The 23974-nt window shown below is 54.5% G+C and overlaps 2 protein-coding genes across 5 annotated transcripts in view; both read right to left on the bottom strand.

Annotated features, from left to right (window-relative positions):
• TFCP2 (transcription factor CP2) overlaps positions 1–81 on the bottom strand; it is a 50451-nt gene extending 50370 nt beyond the window's left edge. Inside the window, exon 1 of the mRNA XM_084751494.1 lies at positions 5–81. Within this exon, the coding sequence (XP_084607620.1) occupies positions 5–72 (68 nt within the window). The 5' untranslated portion in view covers positions 73–81. The remainder of the gene's footprint in view (positions 1–4) is intronic.
• A 1014-nt stretch (positions 82–1095) lies between these two features.
• On the bottom strand, positions 1096–23460 carry POU6F1 (POU class 6 homeobox 1). 4 transcript variants are annotated; one of them, XM_084751470.1, is made up of 12 exons: positions 23046–23460; positions 20491–20634; positions 17855–17947; positions 15603–15801; positions 13217–13317; positions 11835–12060; positions 11114–11370; positions 10440–10568; positions 9448–9651; positions 6507–6648; positions 5346–5514; positions 1096–2516 (listed from the first exon to the last, which is right to left on the bottom strand). In XM_084751470.1, the coding sequence occupies exons 2-12, from the start codon at positions 20533–20535 to the stop codon at positions 2465–2467; spliced, it is 1617 nt and encodes a 538-aa protein (XP_084607596.1). In that variant the 5' UTR covers positions 20536–20634; positions 23046–23460; the 3' UTR covers positions 1096–2464. The 4 variants fall into 4 exon arrangements, with proteins under 4 accessions (XP_084607596.1, XP_084607594.1, XP_084607597.1 ...); XM_084751468.1 differs by having other exon boundaries at positions 1096–4458; positions 23046–23456; XM_084751471.1 differs by having other exon boundaries at positions 1096–4458; positions 11835–11963; positions 13217–13312; positions 23046–23455.
• Between the last annotated feature and the right edge of the window lie 514 nt (positions 23461–23974).

Below are 23974 nucleotides of genomic sequence, written 5' to 3'. Positions count from 1 at the left end.
TTACCTCAAGGCAAAGAGAGGAAGCAGCATCGACATCGCGTCCGGCTGGCTGATTTGCTGAGGCCCACACATAGCTTGTGTGGATAGCTGATCTGGGTATGAGATCCAGGCTAGCATAACACTGTTCTAGTGGACACTGCAAAGTTCCTCTCATCCCAAGCCTTGGGGCAGAACCTTTGACATACATGAATCCCTTGGGCTTGGTCAGGGAGGTGGATCTGGTATGTTCTAGAACCCACACGAGTGATAATGTTGCTCTTGTTAGTTTAGATTGCGCCGCAGTTCAGCCACACCCGCACAGGCTAGGTGGGAAGTGGGGGCGCTGTGAGGGAGACACACATGAAAACTGCTCCTAGGACAGGCCAAGGGAAACCCTCCTGGCACTTGTCCTAGGCTAGCCCTAAGCTCAGTTGCAGGCCTGTCCCAGACATGCGCAGGCTGGGGAAAGATACAAATGAACATGCACTTAGCACACAGCCGCATTTTAATAAAGACCTGTATAAGCCAAGCTATTAATGTTACGATTAAGTCATGATGCCTGAGGGAGCACAGGTCCCTCTAGCACATGACAAAGACATCTATCTACCTGTCAGGAAGGGGCCCTCGCCACACAGTGGGCCTGCCAGCTCCTCCAGGTAGACTCCAGAGGCTCCAACCCCGTAAGCAGGAGCTTTCCCTTACTAAAAGCTTCTCCAGAGGAGGCGTTTTATTCTAGCCTAGACTGTAAGCAGGAAGTGTGCACAGCAAAGCATAATCTGCCATTGGGCAGAAGAGAAGAGGGGTTGGAAAGTAGGCTCAGCAGGGGATTCTTCTGGGGTGCTAAGTCCCAGCAAGACAGATCAGGAGAAAAGGGGCATGTCCCTTAGCCCTGCACACTCACACCCTCAGCCCCATGGGGAGAGTTGGGGCTGGCCGGACCAAGCAATCTTCTGAAGTGGGAATGCGGGTGCTGACCTTCTTGCGGGTGCTGACCTTCTTGTGGGTTCTCTAGGCAAGCCAAGAGCAAAGGCAATGAGGAAGCTCCTTGGCCTGACACCCCCTGCCCCCTTCCCCCCCACACCCCCTCGCATCTGAGAAGTAAATGAATAGGCGGAGTAGTGAATAAAAAATACTGTTTATTCACACGACTACGTCAAGTGCTTCTCCCATCCTCCCAAGCTTTCAGCGGGCACTGCCCCACACTGGGAGACGGGCAGGACTTCAGGAGGCAGGAAAGGAGTCCTGGCCATAGCAAGGTGATTGGATTCACAAGAACACAAACACCATCAGGTGTTCTCACTCCAAACTCAAGTGCGGTCACGGTTCGTGTGAGCAGTGTTTTTCCTCTGGACTTTGCTTGGATAAAATGCCATCCATAGTTAGTTCAGGGTCAAAGGGCCCAGCTCAGTCAGCAGTCAGTCCATAGAAAGTTCTGGCTTCCCATCACTTAACAAACCAAGCATACAGGCAGACAGTTACCGCCTACTCTCCTGTCTTTCCAGGGCAAGAGAGCCATTGTGCGCTGGCTTCAGTCCAAGAAGGTGCTTTCAAAACAAAATTCCTATTAACAGTTCTTTAGAGTCTAACGAGACTCAAACAAACAAACAAACAAAAAAACCCAAACAAACAACAGAAACTGCCTTGCAGATGAGTGGCTCAGATGGGGGAACAGGGGCAGAGTTCATTGGTCAAAGGGAACCCCACATTGGGTACACATACTCTGCATCCCCTACTAGAGAAGTCCAGCCTGCGAGGTTCAGTGCTGTTCTTCTGAAAGACGGACCCGTCTTTCCAACACAGGAGAGACCGGCTTCTTCCAGCCCAGCCTTGGGAAGATGGATTTAGACACAGGACGGGTTGAACTTAGATCCGCGGGCCACGATCCCTTTCCTCGTCGTCATGCCACAGACCAGATGGCACCCTCCTGTGTGCCCACAGCATGGCTGTCCTCTGTATGACATGGCACCCCACAAACACACAGCTCTCCTAAGCGCAGGCTCTGAGGAGGAAAAGCCGTGGGCCATCTTCTCAAGGGAGTCACCTTGATGAGTGGCAGGAGCACAAGAAAAACCCACAGGACCCGTCCTCACTCCCATCCCTTGCGAGTGGGTCGCCGCTCACAGTCTAGAACATGCTGCTTCCTCCTCTGGGGACATGGTCTTTCCTGGGAGGCAGAGTCGGAAAAGCTACACGCCTGCCTCTTTATTCCTGACAGGCGCCAGCAGGTCTGGCTGGGTGGAATGCAGTGAAGAGTGTGTGTGTGTGTGTGTGTGTGTGCGCGCACGCGTGCGCGTGTGTGTGTTTCAGCACACAACTGTCCTCTCACTGTCAGAGCGACCAGGAGGTCCTCCACACTGGCACTGCAGGACCCAAGAGGGATCAGCAGTCATCAGGAACGGGAACAGACTCCGTGAGAGGAAGCTGGGTCCCCAGCGTCTCTTCCCTGTAACGTATCCTTGCTTGACTGTCGTCTCCTCAGGGTAGGTCACAAGAGGTACAGGGTGGACATCAACCAGAGAGCAGCGGGCTCCGTAAGGCTGAGGAGTAGAGAAGAGCCAAGCATAGTGGCACACGACTATAACCCCAGCCTTTGGGAGCTGGAGACAGGAGGATCAGCAGTTCCGGGTCATTTCCAACTACAAGTGTGAGGTCAGGCTGGGCTAAGTGAGATCTTATCTCAGAGAAACAACAGTCAAAATGGCGGACCCGGAAGCTTGTAGCCTGTTAGGGGCAGTCTGTGAGGCAAGCCTCATGTTATCCGAGCAAACTGCTTAGCTTCCACCCCCACCCCCACTCCCTGAAACCAAACACTAAGGTTCTCTACAGCGGAGTGACATTCACCATTGATGTGACAGGGCTGGCCAGCCTCCCTGTGGCCGCAAGCTCACTTGGTGGGATGTGGTACCTGTGAGCAGAGTGCCAGCACCTACAGAGGGAGAGCCCTGACGTGGGGCACGCTCGGCTCAGAGGAGCACTGCAGAAGGACGGGAAGGGGGTGGGGCCGTGGCTGCTCACACACAGACTCAGTCTACAGCTGGACAAAGTGAGAGGGTTCCAACATGCCAGGCTTCAAGTTACAAAGACAACTAGCGGTAAGTCAGCCCCAGCGAGAGCCCTTCCTGGACTGTCACCTTTCTGGATGCTGCCTCCCTCCCGATGCCAGCTCCTTGCTGACAGGCTTGTCCTTCAACTGGTCACTTTGAAGAGACCTCACTACTGCGCTGAGATGGGTATAGGCACAAGAGAGGGAGGAGGCTGGTGGTCGCTCCCCCCTGAAGCTGCCTGTGCTAAGTGGGGAGTGGGAATTGCTCCAAGTTGAAAGACCTCTTTGAGCACACGTTTGTGTTGAGAGACGTCCGTGCATGGTGCATGAAGATTCCGGGAAAATCTGGGCAGGTGGCCTTACTTATTAAATTCCAGACCTGCCACAGACCCCCAAGCCTCCCCAGGATGGGAAAGTTTGCTTTTGCTTCCTTCTAACTTGGTTTGCGGAAGAAAACGTTCTGACCCAGGGCAATGCCACCACCAGCAGGGCTCAGGGAGGACACCCCACGGTGGCCGGCGGCGGCTGGCCCCACAGCTTTGGGAGCCTTCTGCCCTCGAGATCAAATCAGACAGTGAGTCTAGACAGCACGCCACACTTTCTGGAATTCTGTCTCCTCGGACCTTCAAGGGGTTCAATATGAAGAGAGGGAGGGCGGTGCGAGGCTGCGGTCCCACTGGGGGAGGTGTCATAGTGGCACAAACAGAGGAGCAAAGGGGGTGTGGGGTGGAGAGTGCCGCTGAAGACAGGAGCTAATATACAGTGGTCCCCAAGACTTGCAACAGCCCTGCCCCAAAGACAGAGCCTTTCAGGTTCCCAGGAAGAACCCACAAAGTGCTTTTCTAAAGGACACAAACCCCTTCCTTCTACGGGGCCGACCCAGAGCCCGGGGCTCCCATGCAGCCCCTCGGGCCTCCCCCAGGGTGTGACATACGTGGGTAGAGGAGGCAGGCATTGACACGCATGCATAGCTGGGGGTCTCATGACCTACGGCAAGCACAGTTGCACACAGGCACTGTCACCGGAGCGCTGACAGCCGGCTGCCGAGGAAAGAGCAGAAAGTGCCGGAACACAGGGCCGAGGCTGAGCCCTACGGGATCTGAAAGACGTTCAGCTTGCTGGTGTTTTTGAGCGTCTGGCGTCGGTTACAGAACCAGACCCGCACCACCTCCCGGTCATAGTTAAGCTCCTTAGCAATCTCGGTGATCTCCTGGCCCGTGGGCAAGGGGTTCTTCTCAAAGTACGCGTTGAGGGCCTCTATGGCCTGTGGCGTGAACGAAGTGCGCCGCTTGCGTTTCTTGGAGGGCTCTCCGCCCACAAATTCCATCAGGTTCTGCTGGCCTTCCTGGTTCCGGAGCTCTGCCTCCGTCAGCCACTTCTCCAGAACAGGCTTCAGCTTCTGGGCACTCTTGGGCGTGATGTCCAATTTCTCAAACCTGGAGAAGGGACAGAGGCGTGCGGCCATCTGTGCCTTCCACACATCCCCCACAAGGGAAAAGCAACCCGCCTCCTGCTGGGTCCCTGTCCTCCTGGCCCCCTCAGAAGCCCGGATTTCTCAGACTTTCCATTTCAGAGGCCTCTCAAGAATGAGGCTACAGCTGATGGCGGTGGCGCACGCCTGTGATCCCAGCACTCGGGAGGCAGAGGCAGGCGGATCTTGGAAGTTCGAGGCCAGCCTGGTCTACAAAGCGAGCCCAGGACAGTTAAGGCTGCACAGAGGAACCCTGTCTGCCACAAAAAAAAAAAAAAAAAAAAAAAAAGCAAAAGCAAAACAAAACAACCAAAAAACTGAGATAATGTCCACAGCCTCTGTGGGGCTGGGAAATGACACATGTGCTCTAACTTGGGGAGCACTTTCACCCCCAAATGACTGGAAGGCCTTTGAGGGGCCATCCTGAATGGCCTCCAGAGATGAGGACCACTTTCCTCCCACTATGCCCCTGGGTAGCCTCAGAACAAGGCCTGCCGCTCCTTCAGGCTGAGCTGAGCCAGCAGGCGTGGGAGGCAAGGCAGCCAGGGTCAGGCACACTGACTGGCTGAGGGGCAAGGCCGACCCCTGTCCTGCTAAGATTCTTCAACGGGTGGGGGTCTTGGGCTTTGTCAGACGAACATCTAGATATTCAGGAGTGAAGTCTATCTAAAGTTCAGAAGGCCTGGGTCAGTCTTTGGCCAACCCCACGTGCCTATGCCCTCCATAGGACGCTCTTCCTCATCCGGAAGGAGACAGCGTGAGGGGAGACACGGGTCGGATGCCCAGGCAGCCATGAGAGCCAGCCTGGGCACGGAGCATGCCCCAGCTTCATCCGGGGATAGTGACACTTACCGGCAAATGGCTGACTGGCTGTAGGCTGGACCTTCGGTCGCCGTCAAGGCTTGGCCCACCTGGGTCTGGGTAAGACCCAGGGAGAGCCGCCGGATCTTAAAGTTCTTGGCAAACTCGCGAATCTCCTCTAAGTTGATTCCGTCCTCGTCCAGACTCGGAGTGTGAGGCTCTAGGCCAGAGGGAAGGACCAGCGGTGAGTGTATGCAGGCAAGAGTCTGGCTCTAGACCGGTGCAGCACAAGGGACGAGGACACTTATCAAGAGACCCCGTGACCTGTGTGCCCCAAACAAGCAGGGCTCGCAGGAAAGGGCCCTGAACGACCTCGTGAGGTGGTCTGTTTTCAACTTCTCCTAGCTCTGACTGCTGACCCTCTCCCATGCTCCCTGCTCTGGTGCCAGCCAGGCCACACCTGTCCGCCATCTGTATTCCTCAGATCTGGGTGAGAGGCCACACTGAGCTAGCCGGTGGCCCCGTGTAACCGGACAGACAGCCAAGCAGCCCCCACCTCCACTGAGCTTGCAACCAACTCAACGGGAAGGGGAATAAGAAAGTCAGCCATCTTGTGGCTCAGTGGTTAAGAGCACTGGCTGTTCTTCCAAAGGTCCTGAGTTCAATTCCTAGCAACCACATGGTGGCTCACAGCCATCTATAATGTGATCTGGTGCCCTCTTCTAGCCTGCAGGGACACATGGGGGCAGAATACTATATAAATAATTAATAAATAAAACCTTAAAAAAAAAAGAAAGAAAGAAAGCCATCTCTTGGTAGAAGGCAAGAGGCTCAGGGGTTAAAGTCACTTGCCACTGAGGACCTGAGTTCAATCCCCGGACCCAGATGCACTGCACACTGTGGATACTCATGTACTGCCCCCCCCAACAAGCCCCAAACAAATAAATAAAAGAAAAAATCCTGAGTGCTGGGATTAAAGGCGTGTGCCACCACCGCCCGGAGAAAATTTAAAGTTATCATCTTTCTACTTTGGAGCGCTACCTTTTTGTGCTGGATACCAGGAGGTCTATGGGTTTATTTGAAGCAAAGTCTCACTAGGCTGTCCTTCAGCTCCTGGGCTCACAGACCCCGTCCTGTCTCAGCCTCCGGAGTAGCTGGGATTACAGGGACATCGGGGACCCCAGACCCACATACCTCTCCTGTGACACTTACTTGATACCAACTGGCTGACTGTCGGGGTCTCTGAGCAGGTGATTGGAACCGGAGCTGAGGCAGGTGGCTTGAGTGCCGGGGCTGGGCTGGTCAGGATCACCGCAGGCTGGGGCACAGCCGGCGTCGGCTGGATAGGCTGGACCTACAGGAAGAGACACGAGCCCCATGACCCATGCCTGACTCAGGGGGTCAGGATCTCTGGTCAGACCAGCACCAGGGCAGAAACGGACGTGAAATTCTTACCTACCCGGGCACACCCACCCGAGGCCATCAGGAAAGAGAACTGTAGGTTGCCCACTAATAGCCACAGTAAACGGCTCTGATCTCTCTCCGTGTGCCTGGCTGGTCCTGAATTTATAATCCTCCTGCCTCCGCGCCCCAAATGCTGGGATTATAGGTATGTACCGCCACACCTGTCTTGATTCTTGTGTTTTCTCTCACATGTCTGTGCTGTGTGTGTGTACATGTGTGTGGGCACACGTGTGTGCGCATGAGTGCGGATGGTTGATGCTAACATTGAGAGGTTTCCATGGAAGGAGAGTCTCTCAGCTGAGCCCAGGGCTCACCGGTGTAGCTGGCTGGTGTGGCTAGCAGCCGGCTTCTGGGATCCTCTGCCTCTGCCCTTTGAGTGCTGGGATTACAGATGGGCTACCACACTCACCCAGCATTTACAAGGTGAGCTGGGGATCCGAACCCCAGTCCCCACATGTGCATAACAAGCACCTGAACCACTGGTCCACCTACCCAGCCTGATTGTTACTTTTTACATCACACACAGCGTTGTAATGTTGATTGATCTTATTTGCCATCTTATTAATCTTATATTTATGATCAGGAAAACTACAAATATCTTAAAGTAGCAATATTAGTATGCATTTAAAACAAAGACAGCCAGGTGTGGAGACATATTTTTAATCCCAGCACTCGGGAGGCAGAGGCAGGCAGATCTCTGTGAGTTCGAGGCCAGCCTGGTCTACAAAGAGTCCAGGACAACCAGATCTACACAGAGAAACCCTGCCTCAAAACCAAACCAAACCAAACCAAAACCCATAGACTTTTTAGAAAATGCAGGTTTTTGTTAGGTTTCCTGTTCCCTGCGTCCTGCGTCCCCACAGCTCTCACACCTGTCCCCTGGTCCCCAGGGCCTTGGCCTCCCTCTTTGCCTGGAACTCCCGAGGCTGAGGGAACAGCACAGCGATGCCGCACTGAGCATAAACAAGACTCCAGCACCGACCAAGAAAAAAATGGGAAGCTTACACTACCTCCTGCTAACAGGACCCCAGAACACAGGCCTCACAACGCCAATCCTTGACTCCACCAACTAAGAGGGGTTTCTAAGACACACACCTATCAGCCACCGAAAGCCCAGCAGCAGCATCTCCTGTAACAGGCAGAACTACAGCCACAGGCCAATTGTATACCAATGGGTCAGCTCCTTGGAGTAATACTCATAAACATATAAATTAGGGGTCATTTCTTTGCTTCTTTTTTTTTTTTTCCGAAATAGGGTCTCTCTGTTAGCCTTGGCTGTCCTAGACTCACTTTGTAGACCAGGCTGGCCTTAAACTCACAGTGATCCGCCTGCCTCTGCCTCCCAAGTGCTGGGATTTAAGGGTGTGCACCACCACCACCACTCAGCTTTTGTTTCTTTTTGTTTATTTGTTTTTGTTTTTTTGAGACAGGGTTTCTCTGTGTAGCCTTGGCTGCCCTGGAACTCCCCTCTGTAGACCAGGCTGGCCTCAAACTCACAGAGATCTGCCTGCCTCTGCCTCCCGAGTACTGGGATTAAAAGCATGCACAACCACGCCCGGCTACTTTTTGTTTTGTTTGTCTTTTTTTTTTTTTAAAGACAGGATCCCATAACTAAAGTTGGAATTGAGCTTCCCTGTATAGCCCAGGCTGGCCTCATGTAGCTCAGGCTGCCCCCAAACTTCCTGAAAGCTGAGATTGCAACATGCCTGAAGCAAGAATTTCTATAACCCTGATCATACAGAGGAGGCTAAGGGGTTATTTAAAAGCGTCTTGGAAGAACATACAGTATTAGACTACCATCACCTGAGAACTCAGCACGTCCTTGGGTCTCACCTCAGATCTACTGGAGAAGAAACCCAGCTCTGAGGAACCCTGCAGGATGCTCCAGGCCGCCCTGCTCGCTCCAGTTCCGCTACATCCAACTCCCCCTTTCCCTCTGGAGCTGTCCCGACCTCCCGTCTGTCATGGCTCCGTTTGTGGGGTACCGCAGCCCCTTCACTCATGTCTCCCTTGCAATCGTCCGCAGCACTGAGTTACCTAAGGCTAGCGCGCACAGCTCAGTCTTATCTTCGCATCCTTTGCACCCAGAATATAACAGGCACCCCAAATCTCTTCTAGAATGGAGACAAAGGAAGAGCCGGACCCCAGTGTGCCCATTGTGTGGTGCTGGGGTACAGAACTCACCAGCCAGGGCTTCCCTAGCCATTTGTTTGCCCCAAGGATGATCCAAGCCCAGCTGCTCAGCTCAGGGATCTCCCACCTCTGACCTCTGACCTCTGTGGGCACAGCCACATGTCTCGGTGTGTGGTGGGCTGAGAACGGACGCTGCAGCCGGGCGTGGTGCGCACCCCTTTAATCCCAGCACTCGGGAGGCAGAGGCAGGCGGATCTCTGTGAGTTTGAGGCCAGCCTGGTCTACAAAGCAGTCTAGTACATCCAAGGCTACACAGAGAGACCCTACCTCAAAAAACCAAAAACAGAAAGAAAGAGAAGGAGAGAGGGAGAGGGAAAGAGAAAGAATGGACGCTGTTTCCCTGGGTCGGGCACGTGTGGATTCATATAAGCCTTCTCCTGGCATGGGGCGGGGCGGGGAAGGGCATTCCTCACTTTAGAGGTGCCTTGTCTCAGGGAGGTAGCAGTGATAGACAGCATCTCCTTCCCGTGCCCACCCACACCCCCAGCCCTGGTACCTCATTCTTAGCGGGGGCCTCCGGTGTGTTTGGCTTCCGGACAGCCATAGGTTGAGGCAGGGGGCTGCTGGCTAGGGTTGCGATCACCTGGCCCTGGGCGTTCAACAAGAGTTGGGGAGTCACGGCTTGCACCTGCAGGCTCTGTGCCGGTGCCGGTGTGGCCACACTAGCCGAGTTCACTACCCACGGAAGTGCTCCAATAACCTGGGGGAAAGTAAGGCATGGGCCCCTAAGTATGAAGGGGGCGCCCAGGTCCACCGATCCAAATCCCCCTCAGTTGTAGGCGAAGAGACCAATGTAGAGAAACTGCATAAGCCTTCTGGCTTCCCCTGCCGCAATAAAGGAACCCAAGCAGTTCCTTTCTTTTTCTTTTTTCTTTTCTTTCTCCCCCCCCCCAACCCCCGGCCGAGACAGGGTTTCTCTGTGTAGCCTTGGCTGTCCTGGATTTGCTTTGTAGACCAGGCTGGCCTCGAACCCACAGAGATCCACCCATCTCTGCCTCCTGAATGCTGGGATTAAAGGCGTGTGCCACCACCGCCCAGCACGGGTCCTTTCTTTACCGTCTCTGGAGCTGTGGTGGAGCAGGCAAAGGCTTTTTGGGTATCAAAGAACTGGAAATGCTTTGCTGCTCTGCCACAGCTTAGCTACGCGGTTTAGTATTTCTGAATTCTACCCTTCTCTCCTGTAAAACAAAAAGTCCCAAATAAAGTGGGACAATACAGGAGGAGCAGCACCCGGCATGAGGCCTGCCCACAGAGTGGGTACCCTGTGCATCAAATCCCCCGACTAGCACTACCACTGTCGGGCTGGGGTGGTGGATCTACCCCCATCTGGACTCCACACCAGTGGACAGCGGCCATCGGACGCTACGAGCAGCAGCCTGGTGGCCTACTTGAGCTTCTATGACACAATGATGCTTAGGCCAAGTCCTAGCACCTTCCTGGCCTGCTGCCCCACAAGCCCACCTCTCAGCCCCGAGTGTGGCCACTTGCCTGTCCCTGAGCATTGGTGAGGATCTGACCGCTGACCCCCGGCAAGCTGGGAAGGGCGTTGGCAATGACTGGCGCTGTCGTGAGGGAGCCCAGGATCTGGGTCTGGCCCCCGAGGGAGGCAGCACCGATCTGTGGGTGGGGAGAAGCCTAGCTCAGAGGCCGAGAGGCGAGAAAGAGGAAAGAGGAGGGCGGGGGGCTTGAGGGATGAACGTGGGCTGCATCCACTGGCCGAATATGCAAGGCTAGGCGATCAAATACAGAGAGGGACAGCTGGGCGGGGACAGGGCACAGCCGCAGAACAGTGACTCCGAAATGCCGTCCTAACCCTGCCTGACAGATCTACTCCCAAGCCAAGAGCCACACTGGAGAGACAGGCGGCAGCATGAAGCTGTGAACTCCAGGCAGCTTATAACCCCGCAGGCCCGGTACACACCCCCACACCCCACCCCCGGGGCTAGTCCAGTGGTTCAGGTTTGGAGCATTCCCCTAGCTGCTGCTTGCTTTAGTCTGGGCAGGACACACCGACAGGTGTTAGGAGAACACCTCAGAGGGAGACCATCTTTGCTGATGTGTCGGTAAGGGCTGTATTCAAGGGCCTGGTCCTCCGCTGCTGGGGCTAAGTCCCGCCCTTAGCCCAAGCCTTGGTCCATCCCGGGGTGAGGGCCGCAGCTTACGATCCCTGGGCTAAATGCGAAGCCTGCAGGCTGGACGGTGATCTGCGGGGTGGTGTCCACTGGCTTGGGGGTGGGGGCAGTGACGGTGGCAGCAGTGGGCTGTGGGAGTATGGCAGGCGTGGTCTGTAGCAGCGGCTGGGTCTGGAACAGCTGGGGCTGGGGCTGAGCTGGTGGCCGGGGCTGGGCGGGCGAGGAGGCCTGGACTGGTGGGGCAGCTTGTACAGGTGTCGGGAGGGCGGTGTTCAGCACGGCAGGTGCTACGGAGCAAGGCAGAGACAGAGGTGCTCAAGCGCCTAGCCATGACCCGGCATGGCTCCAGTCCCAGGGGATCTGGCACAAAATGACAGGGGACTGGGGGTAGCGGGTATGGGGCGGCCGCAATTCCCCTGGGTCAGCAGACGCATAGGTTCGAGAACCAGATGTTGACTCTTCCTGTAGTTCCTTCTTGCTGGTCATGGGGTGGATGATGGCGCTGGGGGCGGGGGCAGTCTCAGGCAGCTGGCTGGAGGAAGGCAGGCCTGCTGGCCAGCCTGGTGTCCTGGCCTAGAGTCCCCGAGGTGGTGCGGCGGCGGCTCTGTGGCTGGGTGCCTATGACACTGGATCCAGAATCCAGGATGGTTGCCCTGAGCTGGCCGCAGGCTGAGTCCATGGGAAAGACACGTGAAGGGGTGGCAGTGTAGGGTGGTAGGGCTTGATGCAGTCCTGGGAGAGCTGCCGTTACCTTGGAGACCAGCTAAAGGTGGCTTGAAAGTTCCCCCTGTGGGAGAGGCGGCGGTCAGTCCGGGGAGGGCAGCCACAGTTGCTGTAGGGATAGTCCACACGGCCAGCCCCTGCTGCCCAGCCACTTGACCTGCAATACCGATGGGGACAAGAAGAGGTTGAGTAACGGCCCCTGCTGGAACCACAACTCCTGTCAGAACTGTGGCTAAGCTTTCCTGAGTCAAGACCTGCAAAAGCAAACGAGATTTCAAAAAGAAAAGAAGAAGAGAAAAGAAAAATCAACATCCGCAACGCAATCGAGGGGTCTCTGACCCAGCTCAGCATAAACAAGTGTTCTGAGGGCAGCGGGGCAAAGGCCGCCGGTGAGCAAGAGGAGCCCCCGGGTGAAGGCCTGACCCTGCGGGTGCCCAGAGCTCTACAAAGACTCGCCCAGGAAAAGGCCCTGCCCTGGGTCCAGGCCAGAGCAGGACACTTCTGCCGCCTCCACCCGACCGGCTGCTGCCTCTCAAACCTTCCCTGGGCCCATGCTGGCACGTCCACTCTCTGTTCTTTTTTTTATTAATTCTTTTTTTTTTGAGATTATAATATAATCACACCATTTCCACTTCTTTTTCCTCCCTCCAAAGTCTCCAATATACCCTTCCTTGCTCTCTTTCAATTTCATGGCCTCCTTTTTATTAATTATATATATAATTAATATATAATAATTTTGTATGTATGTATGTATACACACACACATATATCAACAATTAATATATATATATAACCGCCTCAGTCTGATTAACGTCGCTTGTATGTGTGTTTTCAGTGCTGACCATTTGGTGTGTCCACAGTTTTGTGGCCAGGGAACAGGGGGCAGAAGCTTCAGCCAAGTGGTCAAGGGCCCACAGGGGGCCTCCAAGAAGCTCTAGTGGAGAGCACCCTTGACCAGAAGCCTTGGAGGTCAGTGCACAGAGCAGAGGTCACGCAGGCTCTGTGGGCCTGTGGCATTCTACAGGCACCTTTTCATTGGCTGAGCAGTCTTATAACTTAACTGAAGATGGGGACCAGACATTAACTCTTCAAGGCGTTAAGTCTTCTGCAGGAGGGGCTGACAAGGCGTTTACTCGGCTCATCGTTAGGTCAGCACAAATCCTCTCAGGAAAGAGTTAGCACTAGCCCTGTCAGGACCGAAGGAAGCTGCCCAGCAAACACACACCCTCTTTTCCAATGGGCCTGATCTGGGGCAGGGCAGCCTACCGGGTACCTAGTTAGGGGAGTCCCTCCCTCAAGCCCCTGCCGCCGCCCTTCCCTGCCCTGCCTCATGCAGTTCACAACCCCATGGCCGCCATGTGCTCGCTCCTGTCCACCGCCCTCAGTCCCGCTGCCTGGTGTGGTCCTTACCTGGGGGGCAGCTTGTACAGCCAGTGGCGGCAGGGTCTGTGATGCCTGAGACTGGCTTGGGGCTTGGCTGACGGTGGCAGGGATCCCGGGCAGTGACTTCACTTTACATGGCATTGAGAGAGAGGGAAGAGGGGAAAAAAAAAGGACAGGAGTGAGCCTGCTGTGAGTGAAGAGGTGACCGGTGTAGAGCACTCTGTTTGCAGCCCCATGCCGTACTTCCGCATATAGCCTAGGACTCCCTGGTAGCCGTTCCTGGCCCCTTGGGATAAAGACAGCAGGGGGTCTCACTCTGTAGCCCAGGCTGGTATTGAACTCAGGCTAGCCTTGAGTCCTCAGCAGTCCTCTTGCCTCAGCCCCACCCAGTGCTCCAAGTGCAGGGCCTCACACCTGGCTCCATTTTTAATCACTGCCCTGTTCTTTTTACTTGCTCAAACTCACAGCTGCCCTGCCTCCACGTCCCACGTGCTGAGATTACAGGGTGTATGACCTCCTCGGTGTATGTGGTGGCAGGGAAGGTTGGCAAATGGGCAAAACGGGCACTGTGGATAAACCAAAGAATCTCCCCGAATCTTTCTGAAAAGGAGCTCCTTCCACATGGCTCTGCTGAGTCCACGGGTGTCAGGTGACAGGTGACAGAGTCCTTCTCTGTCCCACCTCCTCGCTGAGGCACTCTCCCTTAGAAGCAGGTAAAGCATCCTGGCCTCCCAGGCTGCAGGGAAATGCTCCTCTTTCCTCGGAGGAGAGGCTAGTGATGTCACTAGGCTGCCAAGAACCAGCACGTCGATGCCTGGAGAAGCATAAGGAACAGCAGACACCAGGACTCGTAACCTTAGTGGACAAGACACCGGGACTCGTGACCTTAGTGACCTCCTCTCATTCTCCAACAGAGAAACTTCTTTTTGCAGTGGGTGGTAGCTAAGTCAGAGACTCGCAGACTAGTCAAAGTGTGAAGAGTTAGGGACTGTGGAGTGCTCAGCCCTAACAGGTATCTGTATCATCCCTTTGTAGGCTTAGGGACTATCTCAAAAGAGGAAGCTGGGAGAGTGTAAGAGCCGGAGACTGGGCTTCGCTGTGAAATGCTTTCTGGACATGGCACAGCTATTGCACTTAGGGACTAATGCAGCTGTTGCTGCCAGCACAAGATCCTCACACGACTAGGCCTGTCACCGTTACGTCATGAGGAACGGTGGGTCGTTAAGTCCTGGGGCAGTCACCTTTGGGGTACAGCCACTGGTAACTAGTCTGAATTCCAGGAACTACCCCCTCACTCACCTTCATGCAAGCAACCACAATTAAACTTGGTGGGTTTGGAAAACAAAACAGATAGCCAAGTAGCCGGAGGCTTGCTGACCGAGAGGGCTCCGGTGGCCGAGAGGAGGTGCAAGTTCAGCATATACAGATGTAAGATTATCAGAGAATTAAAAAAAGAAAAGAAGGGGCTGGAGAGGTGGCTCAGCGATTAAGAGCACTGGCTGCTCTTTCAGAGGTCTGAGTTCAGTTCCCAGCACCTACACGATGGCTCACAGCCATCTGTAATGGGATCTGATGCCCTCTTCTGTCATGGAGGCGCATGTGCAAATAGAACACTCATATACATAAATAAGTCAGTCTTTAAAAAAAGAAGAGAAGCCAGGTGGTGATGGCCCACACCTTTAATCCCAACACTTGGGAGGCAGAGGCAGGTGGCTCGCTGTGAGTTCGAGGCCCGACTGGTCTACATAGCAAGTCCAGGACAGCCAAGGGCTACACAGAGAAACCCTGTCTCAGAAAAAGAAAAAGCTGGCAGAGGTGGGTCACGGAACTCAGGAGGGTGGGAAGGAGAGTCCTTACAGAACACAACAACAAGGTGTTGGTGAGGAAAGTCAGTGGCTAGAACAGTGCCTGGGCCCCCAGCCCAGATAGCTGTGGCTTCCTGCTGTGGACCCAGAGAATCCACCACACACCTTCAGGTCAGTGTGGCAGGACAGCACACGTGAACCCACAGGAGGCGGCGGCATTGGCAGATATCACCTAGTCTGTATCCTTAGCTCCAGGAGGAAGATGCTCCTCCATCGGCTTCCTGGGCTCTCCCAGCTCTGCGACAAATGGGAAAGCTGGCAGATCCGAGGCCAGTCTCTTCTGCACTGGGTTGACAGTCTGGTGTGGACCTAGGACCCTCTCTAGGCAGAACTTGTCCCAGTCTTCACCCTGAGCCCTCTCTGTTCAGGCATGGTTGAGACTGCAAGGAAACCTGATTCCAGATACAAGGAGGGCAGGGTACTCATGGAAATTGGCCAGAACTAAGGACTATGGCCAGAGGCTGCCAGTGGACAGAGAGACCGGACCCCAACGCCACCCAGGCCCATGAGGGACTCGTGAGAGCTGTAGCAGTTGAGAGCAGTCATACCAGTTGCTTCTGCGGAATGGTCTGGGTCATGTGACCTGGCTTCTGCAGCAGGCTCGCCAGCCACAGCAGGACCTCCACTCTGGGAGCCATCAGCAGCCGCCGCACCCTCCAGTGGTCTGCTTTCCTCCTCCGCCGGGAGCTGGGCGTCCACTCCGACCTCCAGCACTCGGATGGTCTCATGGCCAGACATGACAATGACCTGCAAGAGGATGCGGACAGCGCTAGGGAATGTGGCCGGAGCCCTGGGCGTGGCTAGCAGAAGGATGGAGGATTTGGGGTGCAGGGCCCTTCTCCTGAGAACCAGGCACCCTGTGAGAGCGCCAGAACAGAGGCCAGGCTACCGTCCCTGACTCCCAGCTGCCAGAAGACAGTAGATGCTGTAGGCTGGGCTCTTTGTTTGTTGCCTATTTCATACTTATCTCAGGAAGTGAAAAATAGTCCATCCCACGAGCTCGCAAGAGCATCATCCTCACAGCCGGGTGTGGTGGCGCACGCCTTTAATCCCAGCACTCGGGAGGCAGAGGCAGGCGGATCGCTGTGAGTTCGAGGCCAGCCTGGTCTACAAAGTGACTCCAGGACAGCCAAGGCTAACACAGAGAGACCTTGTCTCAAAAAACCAAAAAAAAAAAAAAAAAAAAAAAAGAAGAGCATCATCCTCTTGGCTGCTGAGATATTAGTCTTTCATAATAGGATGGAGACCCAGAGGAGATGTGTCCTAACCTCCCTCCCTAGGGACCACCTGGTGGCTCCCCAGAGGGTGAGCATGGGAGGCGCCTGCTCCACAGTGCTGGACACCTTGAGATTGTTCTTTTCCTTAGTAGTGCATGTACGAGTGTACATGTGCCTGTGCGTGTGTGTACAAGTGTACATGTGCCTGTGTGTGTGTGTACCCATGTAAATGTGCCTGTGCGAGTGTGTACAAGTGTACATGTGCCTGTGCACATGAATATGTGCACGCCACAGTGCTCATGTGGGGTTCAAAGTGCCCTCCTTCCATCTTGCTGAGTGTGTGTGTGGGGGTCTCTCTTCCTCTCTTCAGTTTTCAGGCAGCTCTCTCATCTCTTGGCAGGAGGGCGGAGACCACAGACCACATCCAGCATGTTGGGTGGCCTCCCCGAGGATCTAAACTCGGGTTGCCTTGTGCCGCAAACGGTTTTACCTACTAGCCATCTTGCCAGCCCTTGAGTAACGTTTAAACTCGGGACACCAACTTTCCCGGCAAAGCTAATTTCCCCCAAAGAAGGGTCAAGAAGTCAGTCACCAAAACACAGTCCTCCCGGCCTCGCCCTGACTTGTTCCAAGTACTCTATAACTCCCATGGCAGGATTCTCAAACAGTGGCAAGGGTTGCCCCTCCATGCACTGAGATCTTTATTGCATTTCTGAAATGCAACCCCCTGGTCCCTAAGAATCCCGGGTGGATCCATAGGTGAAAAGCTCTGTGTCACAACCTTCCTTGCCCATGAACGGTGCCTGGAACCCTGAAAACTGGCTGCAGCCGTAGGCTGTTCCAGAAAAGGCATCAGGGGAAGCCAGCTAGAAGAATGAATCTATACTAAAGCATGGTCCTTTGGCAGACCGACGAGGGATTTCACACCGATTGCATTTCGAGATGTGCTGGTCTTGTTTTCTTCTTTTAAGGCATAAACAGTCATTTCAGAAAACATAGAAAATATATAGAAGCTAAAGAAAAACTAAATCATATGTTCAAATACTAATTATTTGTGTGTTTTAATAGTTTTTTACTCTTTACTTTTTACATTTATGTATGTCTTACACTACATACATGCAGTGGTCCAGAGGCCAAAAGAGGACACCAGGTCCTCTGAAACCGGAGTTACAGACGGCCGGGTGTGCTCACGTAGGCCTGGGAGTCAAGCCTAAGTGCTCTACAAGAACAGCCAGTGCTTTTAACTTCCGAGCCGCCTCTCCAATCCCCAGCGTAGTTTAATTTCTAAATTGCAACTGTAAACCCAAACTCAGCCTTTGAGAAACGCGAGCTCACATTCCCTCTGGACGGGTTAGTAAGAGACAACGAGAGGCCCCAGAATGTCCTCCCGCCCTTGGCCACACCGCCCCTCAGTCCAGGACCCTCAGCACCCCCACCTCTCAGCACCCCCACCTCTCAGCGCCCCCACCTCTCAGCGCCCCCACCTCTCAGCGCCCCCACCTCTCAGCGCCCCCACCTCTCAGCGCCCCCACCTCTCAGCGCCCCCACCTCTCAGCACCCCCACCTCTCACCCCAGAAGATACCTGTTCATTGACAGTCAGAGATGAGTCAGGCCCAGCTCCAGGATCCATGGTCACTGTAGGGTGGGGTGGGTGCCAGCTCACCCCTAGTGCATCCTGTGTAAGAGGAGTAGAAAAGCAAAGGCTGATGAAATACAGCAATGTAATTTCCAGACGATCTAGAAAAGTCAGAAATAACAGAACAGCAGGGGGACAGGGAGGCCAAGCCGTCCCAAGAACACAGAGAAAGCAAGAGCCTAGGAATTTTAAATACTATCACTCTAGCCGGTCGGTCGAGGTGGCGCATGCATTTAATTCCAGCGTTCGGGAGGCTGAGGCAGGTGGATCTCTGGGTTCGAGGTCAGCCTGGTCTACAGAGCTAATAGCCAAGGTGACACAGAGAAACCCTGTCTCGAGGTGGGGGGTGGGGGGAGACTTACTCTAGCGTCCCAGGAGAACACAGTCCATGCTTAGGTTGGCAACGGAAAGAGCGGGCCAGGCATCCACGCCTGCGCCGCCCCATCCACCGGCTTACAGCCACCCGGCAGAACCCACCATGAGACTGATAGGCACCCAGAACCTCAGGTAAGCGGAGGATTGTGGGTTTCCCTGGGCAGGTGAGGCGGCAGAGACAGAATTTAACCTGGAGCGATGTTGGGATCCTAACCACACACACAGGTAACAGATGGCACCGGTGGGATCCTAACCACACACACACACACACAGGTGACAGATGGCACAGGTGGGATCCTAACCACACACACACACAGGTGACAGATGGCACATGTGGGATCCTAACCACACACACACACAGGTGACAGATGGCACAGGTGGGATTCTAACCACACACACACAGGTGACAGATGGCACAGGTGGGATCCTAACCACACACACACACAGGTGACAGATGGCACAGGTGGAATCCTAACCACACACACACACAGTGACAGATGGTACTGGTGGGATCCTAACCACACACACAGGTGACAGATGGCACAGGTGGGATCCTAATCACACACACACACACACACACACACACACACACACACACAGGTGACAGATGGCACAGGTGGGATCCTAACCACACACACACACACACACACAGGTGACAGATGGCACAAGTGGGATTCTAACCACACACACACAGGTGACAGATGGCACAAGTGGGATCCTAACCACACACACACACACAGGTGACAGATGGCACAGGTGGGATCCTAGCCACACACACACACAGTGACAGATGGCACAGGTGGGATTCTAACCACACACACAGGTGACAGATGGCACAGGTGGGATCCTAACCACACACACAGGTGACAGATGGCACAGGTGGGATCCTAACCACACACACACACACACACATAGGTGACAGATGGCACAGGTGGGATCCTAACCACACACACACACACACACATAGGTGACAGATGGCACAGGTAGGATCCTAACCACACACACACAGGTGACAGATGGCACAGGTGGGATCCTAACCACACACATAGGTGACAGATGGCACAGGTGGGATCCTAACCACACACACAGGTGACAGATGGCACAGGTGGGATCCTAACTACACACACACAGGTGACAGGTGGGATGGGTAGGCATCTCTAGGAGGGTCAGTCAGGAAGGCAGACTTCTCACAGGAGAAAACACTATCCAGCCTTCAGCGTTATGAGTGGCGGACTTTTATTGTTTATTGGCTGTAGAGAAACTTTAATCCAGCCTAAACACACAATTTACGGTGTTTTGTTATAGCAGCCCCAACAAATACAAGTTCACCTTACAGAGAACTTGTATAGCCTTGACTGTCCTGGATTCACTTTGTAGACCAGGCTGGCCTTGAACTTGCATCGATCTGCCTGCCTCTGCCTCCCAAGCGCTGGGATTAAAGGCGTGCGCCACCACCGCCCAGCCAGAAGCAACTTTTATAGCCATAGAAGAAACTCCCCCTCCCACTGCCCCTCCCAGCCCTGGGAACCGCTAGCCGGCTTTCTCTGTGAATTTGCTTACTTTGGATTTTATGTCTGTTAGTTGGGAGGGGTCAGGTGGCTTCTGGGAGTGGAACCTGGGTCTTCTGCTAGAGCAGCAAGTGCTCTCAAGGGCTGTGCCATCTCTGCAGCTGCCATGGTAACAATTTTTGGACAGGATTTCTCTATGTAGCTAGGTTAATCATGTGATGGCTACATTCTTTTTTTTTTTTTTTCCAGACAGGATTTCTCTGTGTAGCTTTGGCTGTCCTGGACTCCCCTTGTAGATCAGGTTGGCCTTGAACTCAGAGCAATCCACCTGCCTCTGTCTCCCAAGTGCTGGGATTAAGGGCGTGTGCTACCAGGCCCGGCTCCGATGGCTGCACTCATGTGCCACTATGTCCAGCTTTAAATTGGTAATATTCCTGTAAGGCTGTGGTTCTCACCCTTCCTAACGCTGTGACTCTAATATGGTTCCTCATGTTGTGGTAACCGCCGCCAACCATACATTTATTTCATTGCTATCTCACAACTGTAACTTTGCTACTGTTATGAACCGTAATGTAAAGATGTGATACGCAGGGCGTCTGATATGTGACTCCTGTGAAGGGGCCGTGCAGATGGATTGAGAACCATTGATGTAAAGTATTCTCAACAGTCCCCAGCGTGCAAACACCGCAGGAGAGTAACCTGTTGTTTCGGTCGGTTGGTTGGTTTGTCCAGACAAGATCGCATGTATTCCAGGCTGGCCTGGAACTCCCTAGGCAGCTGAAGATGACCTCAGACTCCTTGTCTTCCTGCCTCTCAGTTTCAAGTTCCTTAGTTGATGGGGCCCTGGGAATGGATAGGCAAGCTCCATCTCAGTGGAGTTGCACACACACACACACACACACACACCGCCTATTGTCGCTATTATCTTTTTTTTTAAAGATTTATTTATTTATTATGTATACAGTGCTTGCCTGCATGTGTACCTGCCCACCAGAAGAAGGCACCAGATCTCATCATAGATGGTTGTGAGCCACCATATGGTTGCTGGGAATTGAACCTTTGGAAGAACAGTTAGTGCTCTTTAACCTCTGACCCATCTCTCTAGCCCTGTTGCTATTATCTTAACGGAAATAACATAAGCATATGAAATGTTTTAACCACAAAGGTTATGACATGTAAGAGGTTGTTAATATAGTTTTACTTACTTATTTACGGCCCTGCACACGGAAGTGTGAGCTCTGTCAGAGGCACAGCCCAAGCACTCTGTCATCACGTCTTAGAAGGGAATATGATCTTTTTCTTTTCATTTCCTTGACCCATAACCTCCCCACCCCCACCCCCAAGACAGGATCTCTCTCTCTGCACAGTCCTGGCTGTCTCTGGAACTCACTATGTAGTCCACGCTGGCCTTGAATTCACAGAGATCAACCTGCCTCTGCCTCCCTAGGACTGGGTTTAAAGGCGTGTGCCGCCGCCGCCGCTGCCACCACCACCACCTGGCTTTTTTTTTTTAACCTATTTTTTTTCCTTTGAAGCAGAGAACACTTAAAAGACAAGTTTCTTTTCTTTTTTAACTTCCATCATTTTTTAAGACTTTCATTCCTGGGGTTTGAATTTGCCCTGGTGCATGCTGGGCAAGAGCACCTCATTGTGCGTCCCACACAGCAGCAATTTCTTCTGATTTGTGGTATTTTGACCTTACCTTCATCAGCGTGTGTGTGTGTGTGTGTGTGTGAGAGAGAGAGAGAGAGAACCGAAGGGCCACAGTGCACTTGTACCACTGCTTGTGTGTGAAGATCAGACAACTTACAGGAGTCGGGCCTCTACTCGAGCAAACGCCTTCACCTGCTGGGCGGTGGAGCAGGGAGCGCCCTCTTTGTTTTACACTTATTGTAGTTGGTGTTCGGGGTTTTTTGGTTTTTGGTTTGTTTTTGTTTTTCTCTTTGGTCTTTGAAACACAGTCTCTTTAGCTAGCTCTGGCCTTTGGGCCTCCTGCTTCCCTATCTCCTGTTGCTGGGATCAGAGCTCTGCACCACAGCCTTACGTTTCTCAGTAGCCACGCAGTGCCTCCCAGAAGGGCAGAGGCTATCAGCGTGTCTCCAAGCACGCACACACGCACACGCGCACACACACTCTCTCTCTCTCTCACTCTCTCTCTCTCTTTCACTATCTGAATTGTTTTCGTGTTTTATAATCCGCTGGCTGTCCCCCAGGACAGGTGGGGCTTGTTGTCTAAGTGGGGCACTTGCTGGCTACTTTTGTAGAACCAACGGAGGAACGGATGGATCTAGATCAACTGTCGCTCTACTTTATATAGAAAGAGGTCCCAGGTCACAGAAACACCATCCTGACTGAGCACCAACTTCAATCCAAATGGAACACATGCCCCTGTCCCCAGCGCGCCTTTTGCCAGGCGGTGTGGGCTGCCGTGTGAGTGACAGGAGGCGGTGTACACGCTTGGAACTGAGGTCCAACCTTCTATTTTGTGAACAAGGAATTCGGAAGAACAAATAGGCAACAGTTTCTCTGTCTGCTAGGAGCTTCCTGTCTCTGGCCCACTGACGCTTCTGAACAGGCTTTCGTTTTCTTTCTACCGAGCTGCAGTGACTATTCCGGGAAAGGTTTTAGGCTCCCCATCCAAGCCGAGGGGGCGATCTCAGAGCTAAAGTGGGTTAGAAGCGACTCTGGCGATCCCTCAGCCTCGCCAGGTGCAAATGTCCCGGGAGGACATACGGGGCCCATTTTATGACATTATTAATACTAATACTGTCATTAAATATTTATGAAGTGCTCACGCTCTGATCGACAGTGACCCTCCCACCACTACCCTCCCCTCCAGAAGCTGCGAGGTCTCTGTCCCAGGGTCCCACCAGCCCTTTCTCCGGAGGAGTGGTGACAGGCCGCCAGGTAACCCAGGCTCTGCGTGCCTCTCCCTGACACCCCACCCAGCTCCAGGGCAGGTCGTCCACCGGGCCAGCCGCCTCTCCATGAGTGTCCGCGGGGATGGTGGGAAACCAGGGCGCGGCCCGGGGTTCTGCAGCCCCAGGTGGGCAGAGCGCGGCCGTCGGCTCCCGGAGCTCCAGCCTCCCGGGCCGCAGCCCGCCGCCCCGGCCCCGCGCCTTTTTCTCTCTTTATCATAAATATATAAATTATGCTAATTACGGGCATTGCATATTAACCAAATCCGAAACCTCCCTGCCCGGCCCCCTCCCCCTCCGTGCAGAGCCCTCCCCGCCCCGGACCCCGCTACTTACCGGAGCCTGAAGCCCAGCCTCCCGCTCCCCGGCTGCCCAGCGGCTACCGACTAGACACTCATCACTCCGCCCGGGCCAGGGGGGCCGCGGCCGGGGCGGCCGCCCGCAGACAAAGAAGCCGGAGCGGCTCGGTCCGGCTCGCTCGGCCCGGAGCCACTCGGGACCCGCCGCCCCCTGGGCCCCCCGCCGGGGCTAGCAGATCGGAGCGGCGGTGGGCTGCGGGCCACGCGCGGGCCGGGACGCCGGGGGGCGGGCGGGGGGCGGCCAGGTGCAGTCCCCTCCTCGCCCCCTCCTCCCTCCCCCCCTTTCCCTCCTTCTGCTACTTGGATTTTTTTAGCTGCTGCGTCATGAGCATAATTTATGCAAAGCGCTTTGCCGCATGCTGCACCTCCCGCGCCAGCCGCCGGGGGCGGCGGTCAGGAAAAGGAGTCGGGGGTGGGGGGGTCTGGGGAGCGGCGAACGGCGCGTGGGGGTGGGGAGGAACCCCAGGCCCCGCCTGGACGAGGACCCAGGGCCTGTGGGGTGCTTGACTCGGACCCCGCTGAAAGCAGCACCGCGAGTCATCTTTCCTTCCGCCCAGGATCTGGGCTTTGACGGCCGTGACTCTTCGGTGGTCATCTGCCCTTCTCAGCAGCGAACCCCAAGTTCTCGTCTGCCCTCCAGCCTGGGAAAGGAGGGGGAAGTCGAGTGTCACTCAGGCTTAACTCGGGCAGCGCCTATGGAGCATCTTGTGCCCTCGCTGCACGTCCCTGAGGGCTCCAGGCCCCCAACGCTCACCTTCGCGGAGGGGCGGGGTCCTCCCAACCACCCGCCCGCCGGCTGGTCAAGTCCGAGAGGTGTGAAAAGACAAAGTTTGGTGTAATGGAGAAAAACAAGCCACCGTTTTGATGGCCCCAGTGGCGGGGAGGGTTTAGCTTGTCTTGTGGCTT

The sequence above is a fragment of the Acomys minous genome (genome assembly GCF_964271855.1).
Source record: "Acomys minous genome assembly, chromosome: 12".
In the NCBI taxonomy this organism is placed as follows: domain Eukaryota; kingdom Metazoa; phylum Chordata; class Mammalia; order Rodentia; family Muridae; genus Acomys; species Acomys minous.
The sequence above is the reverse complement of the archived record's forward strand: the minus strand, read 5'-3'. Positions and strand labels throughout refer to the sequence as shown.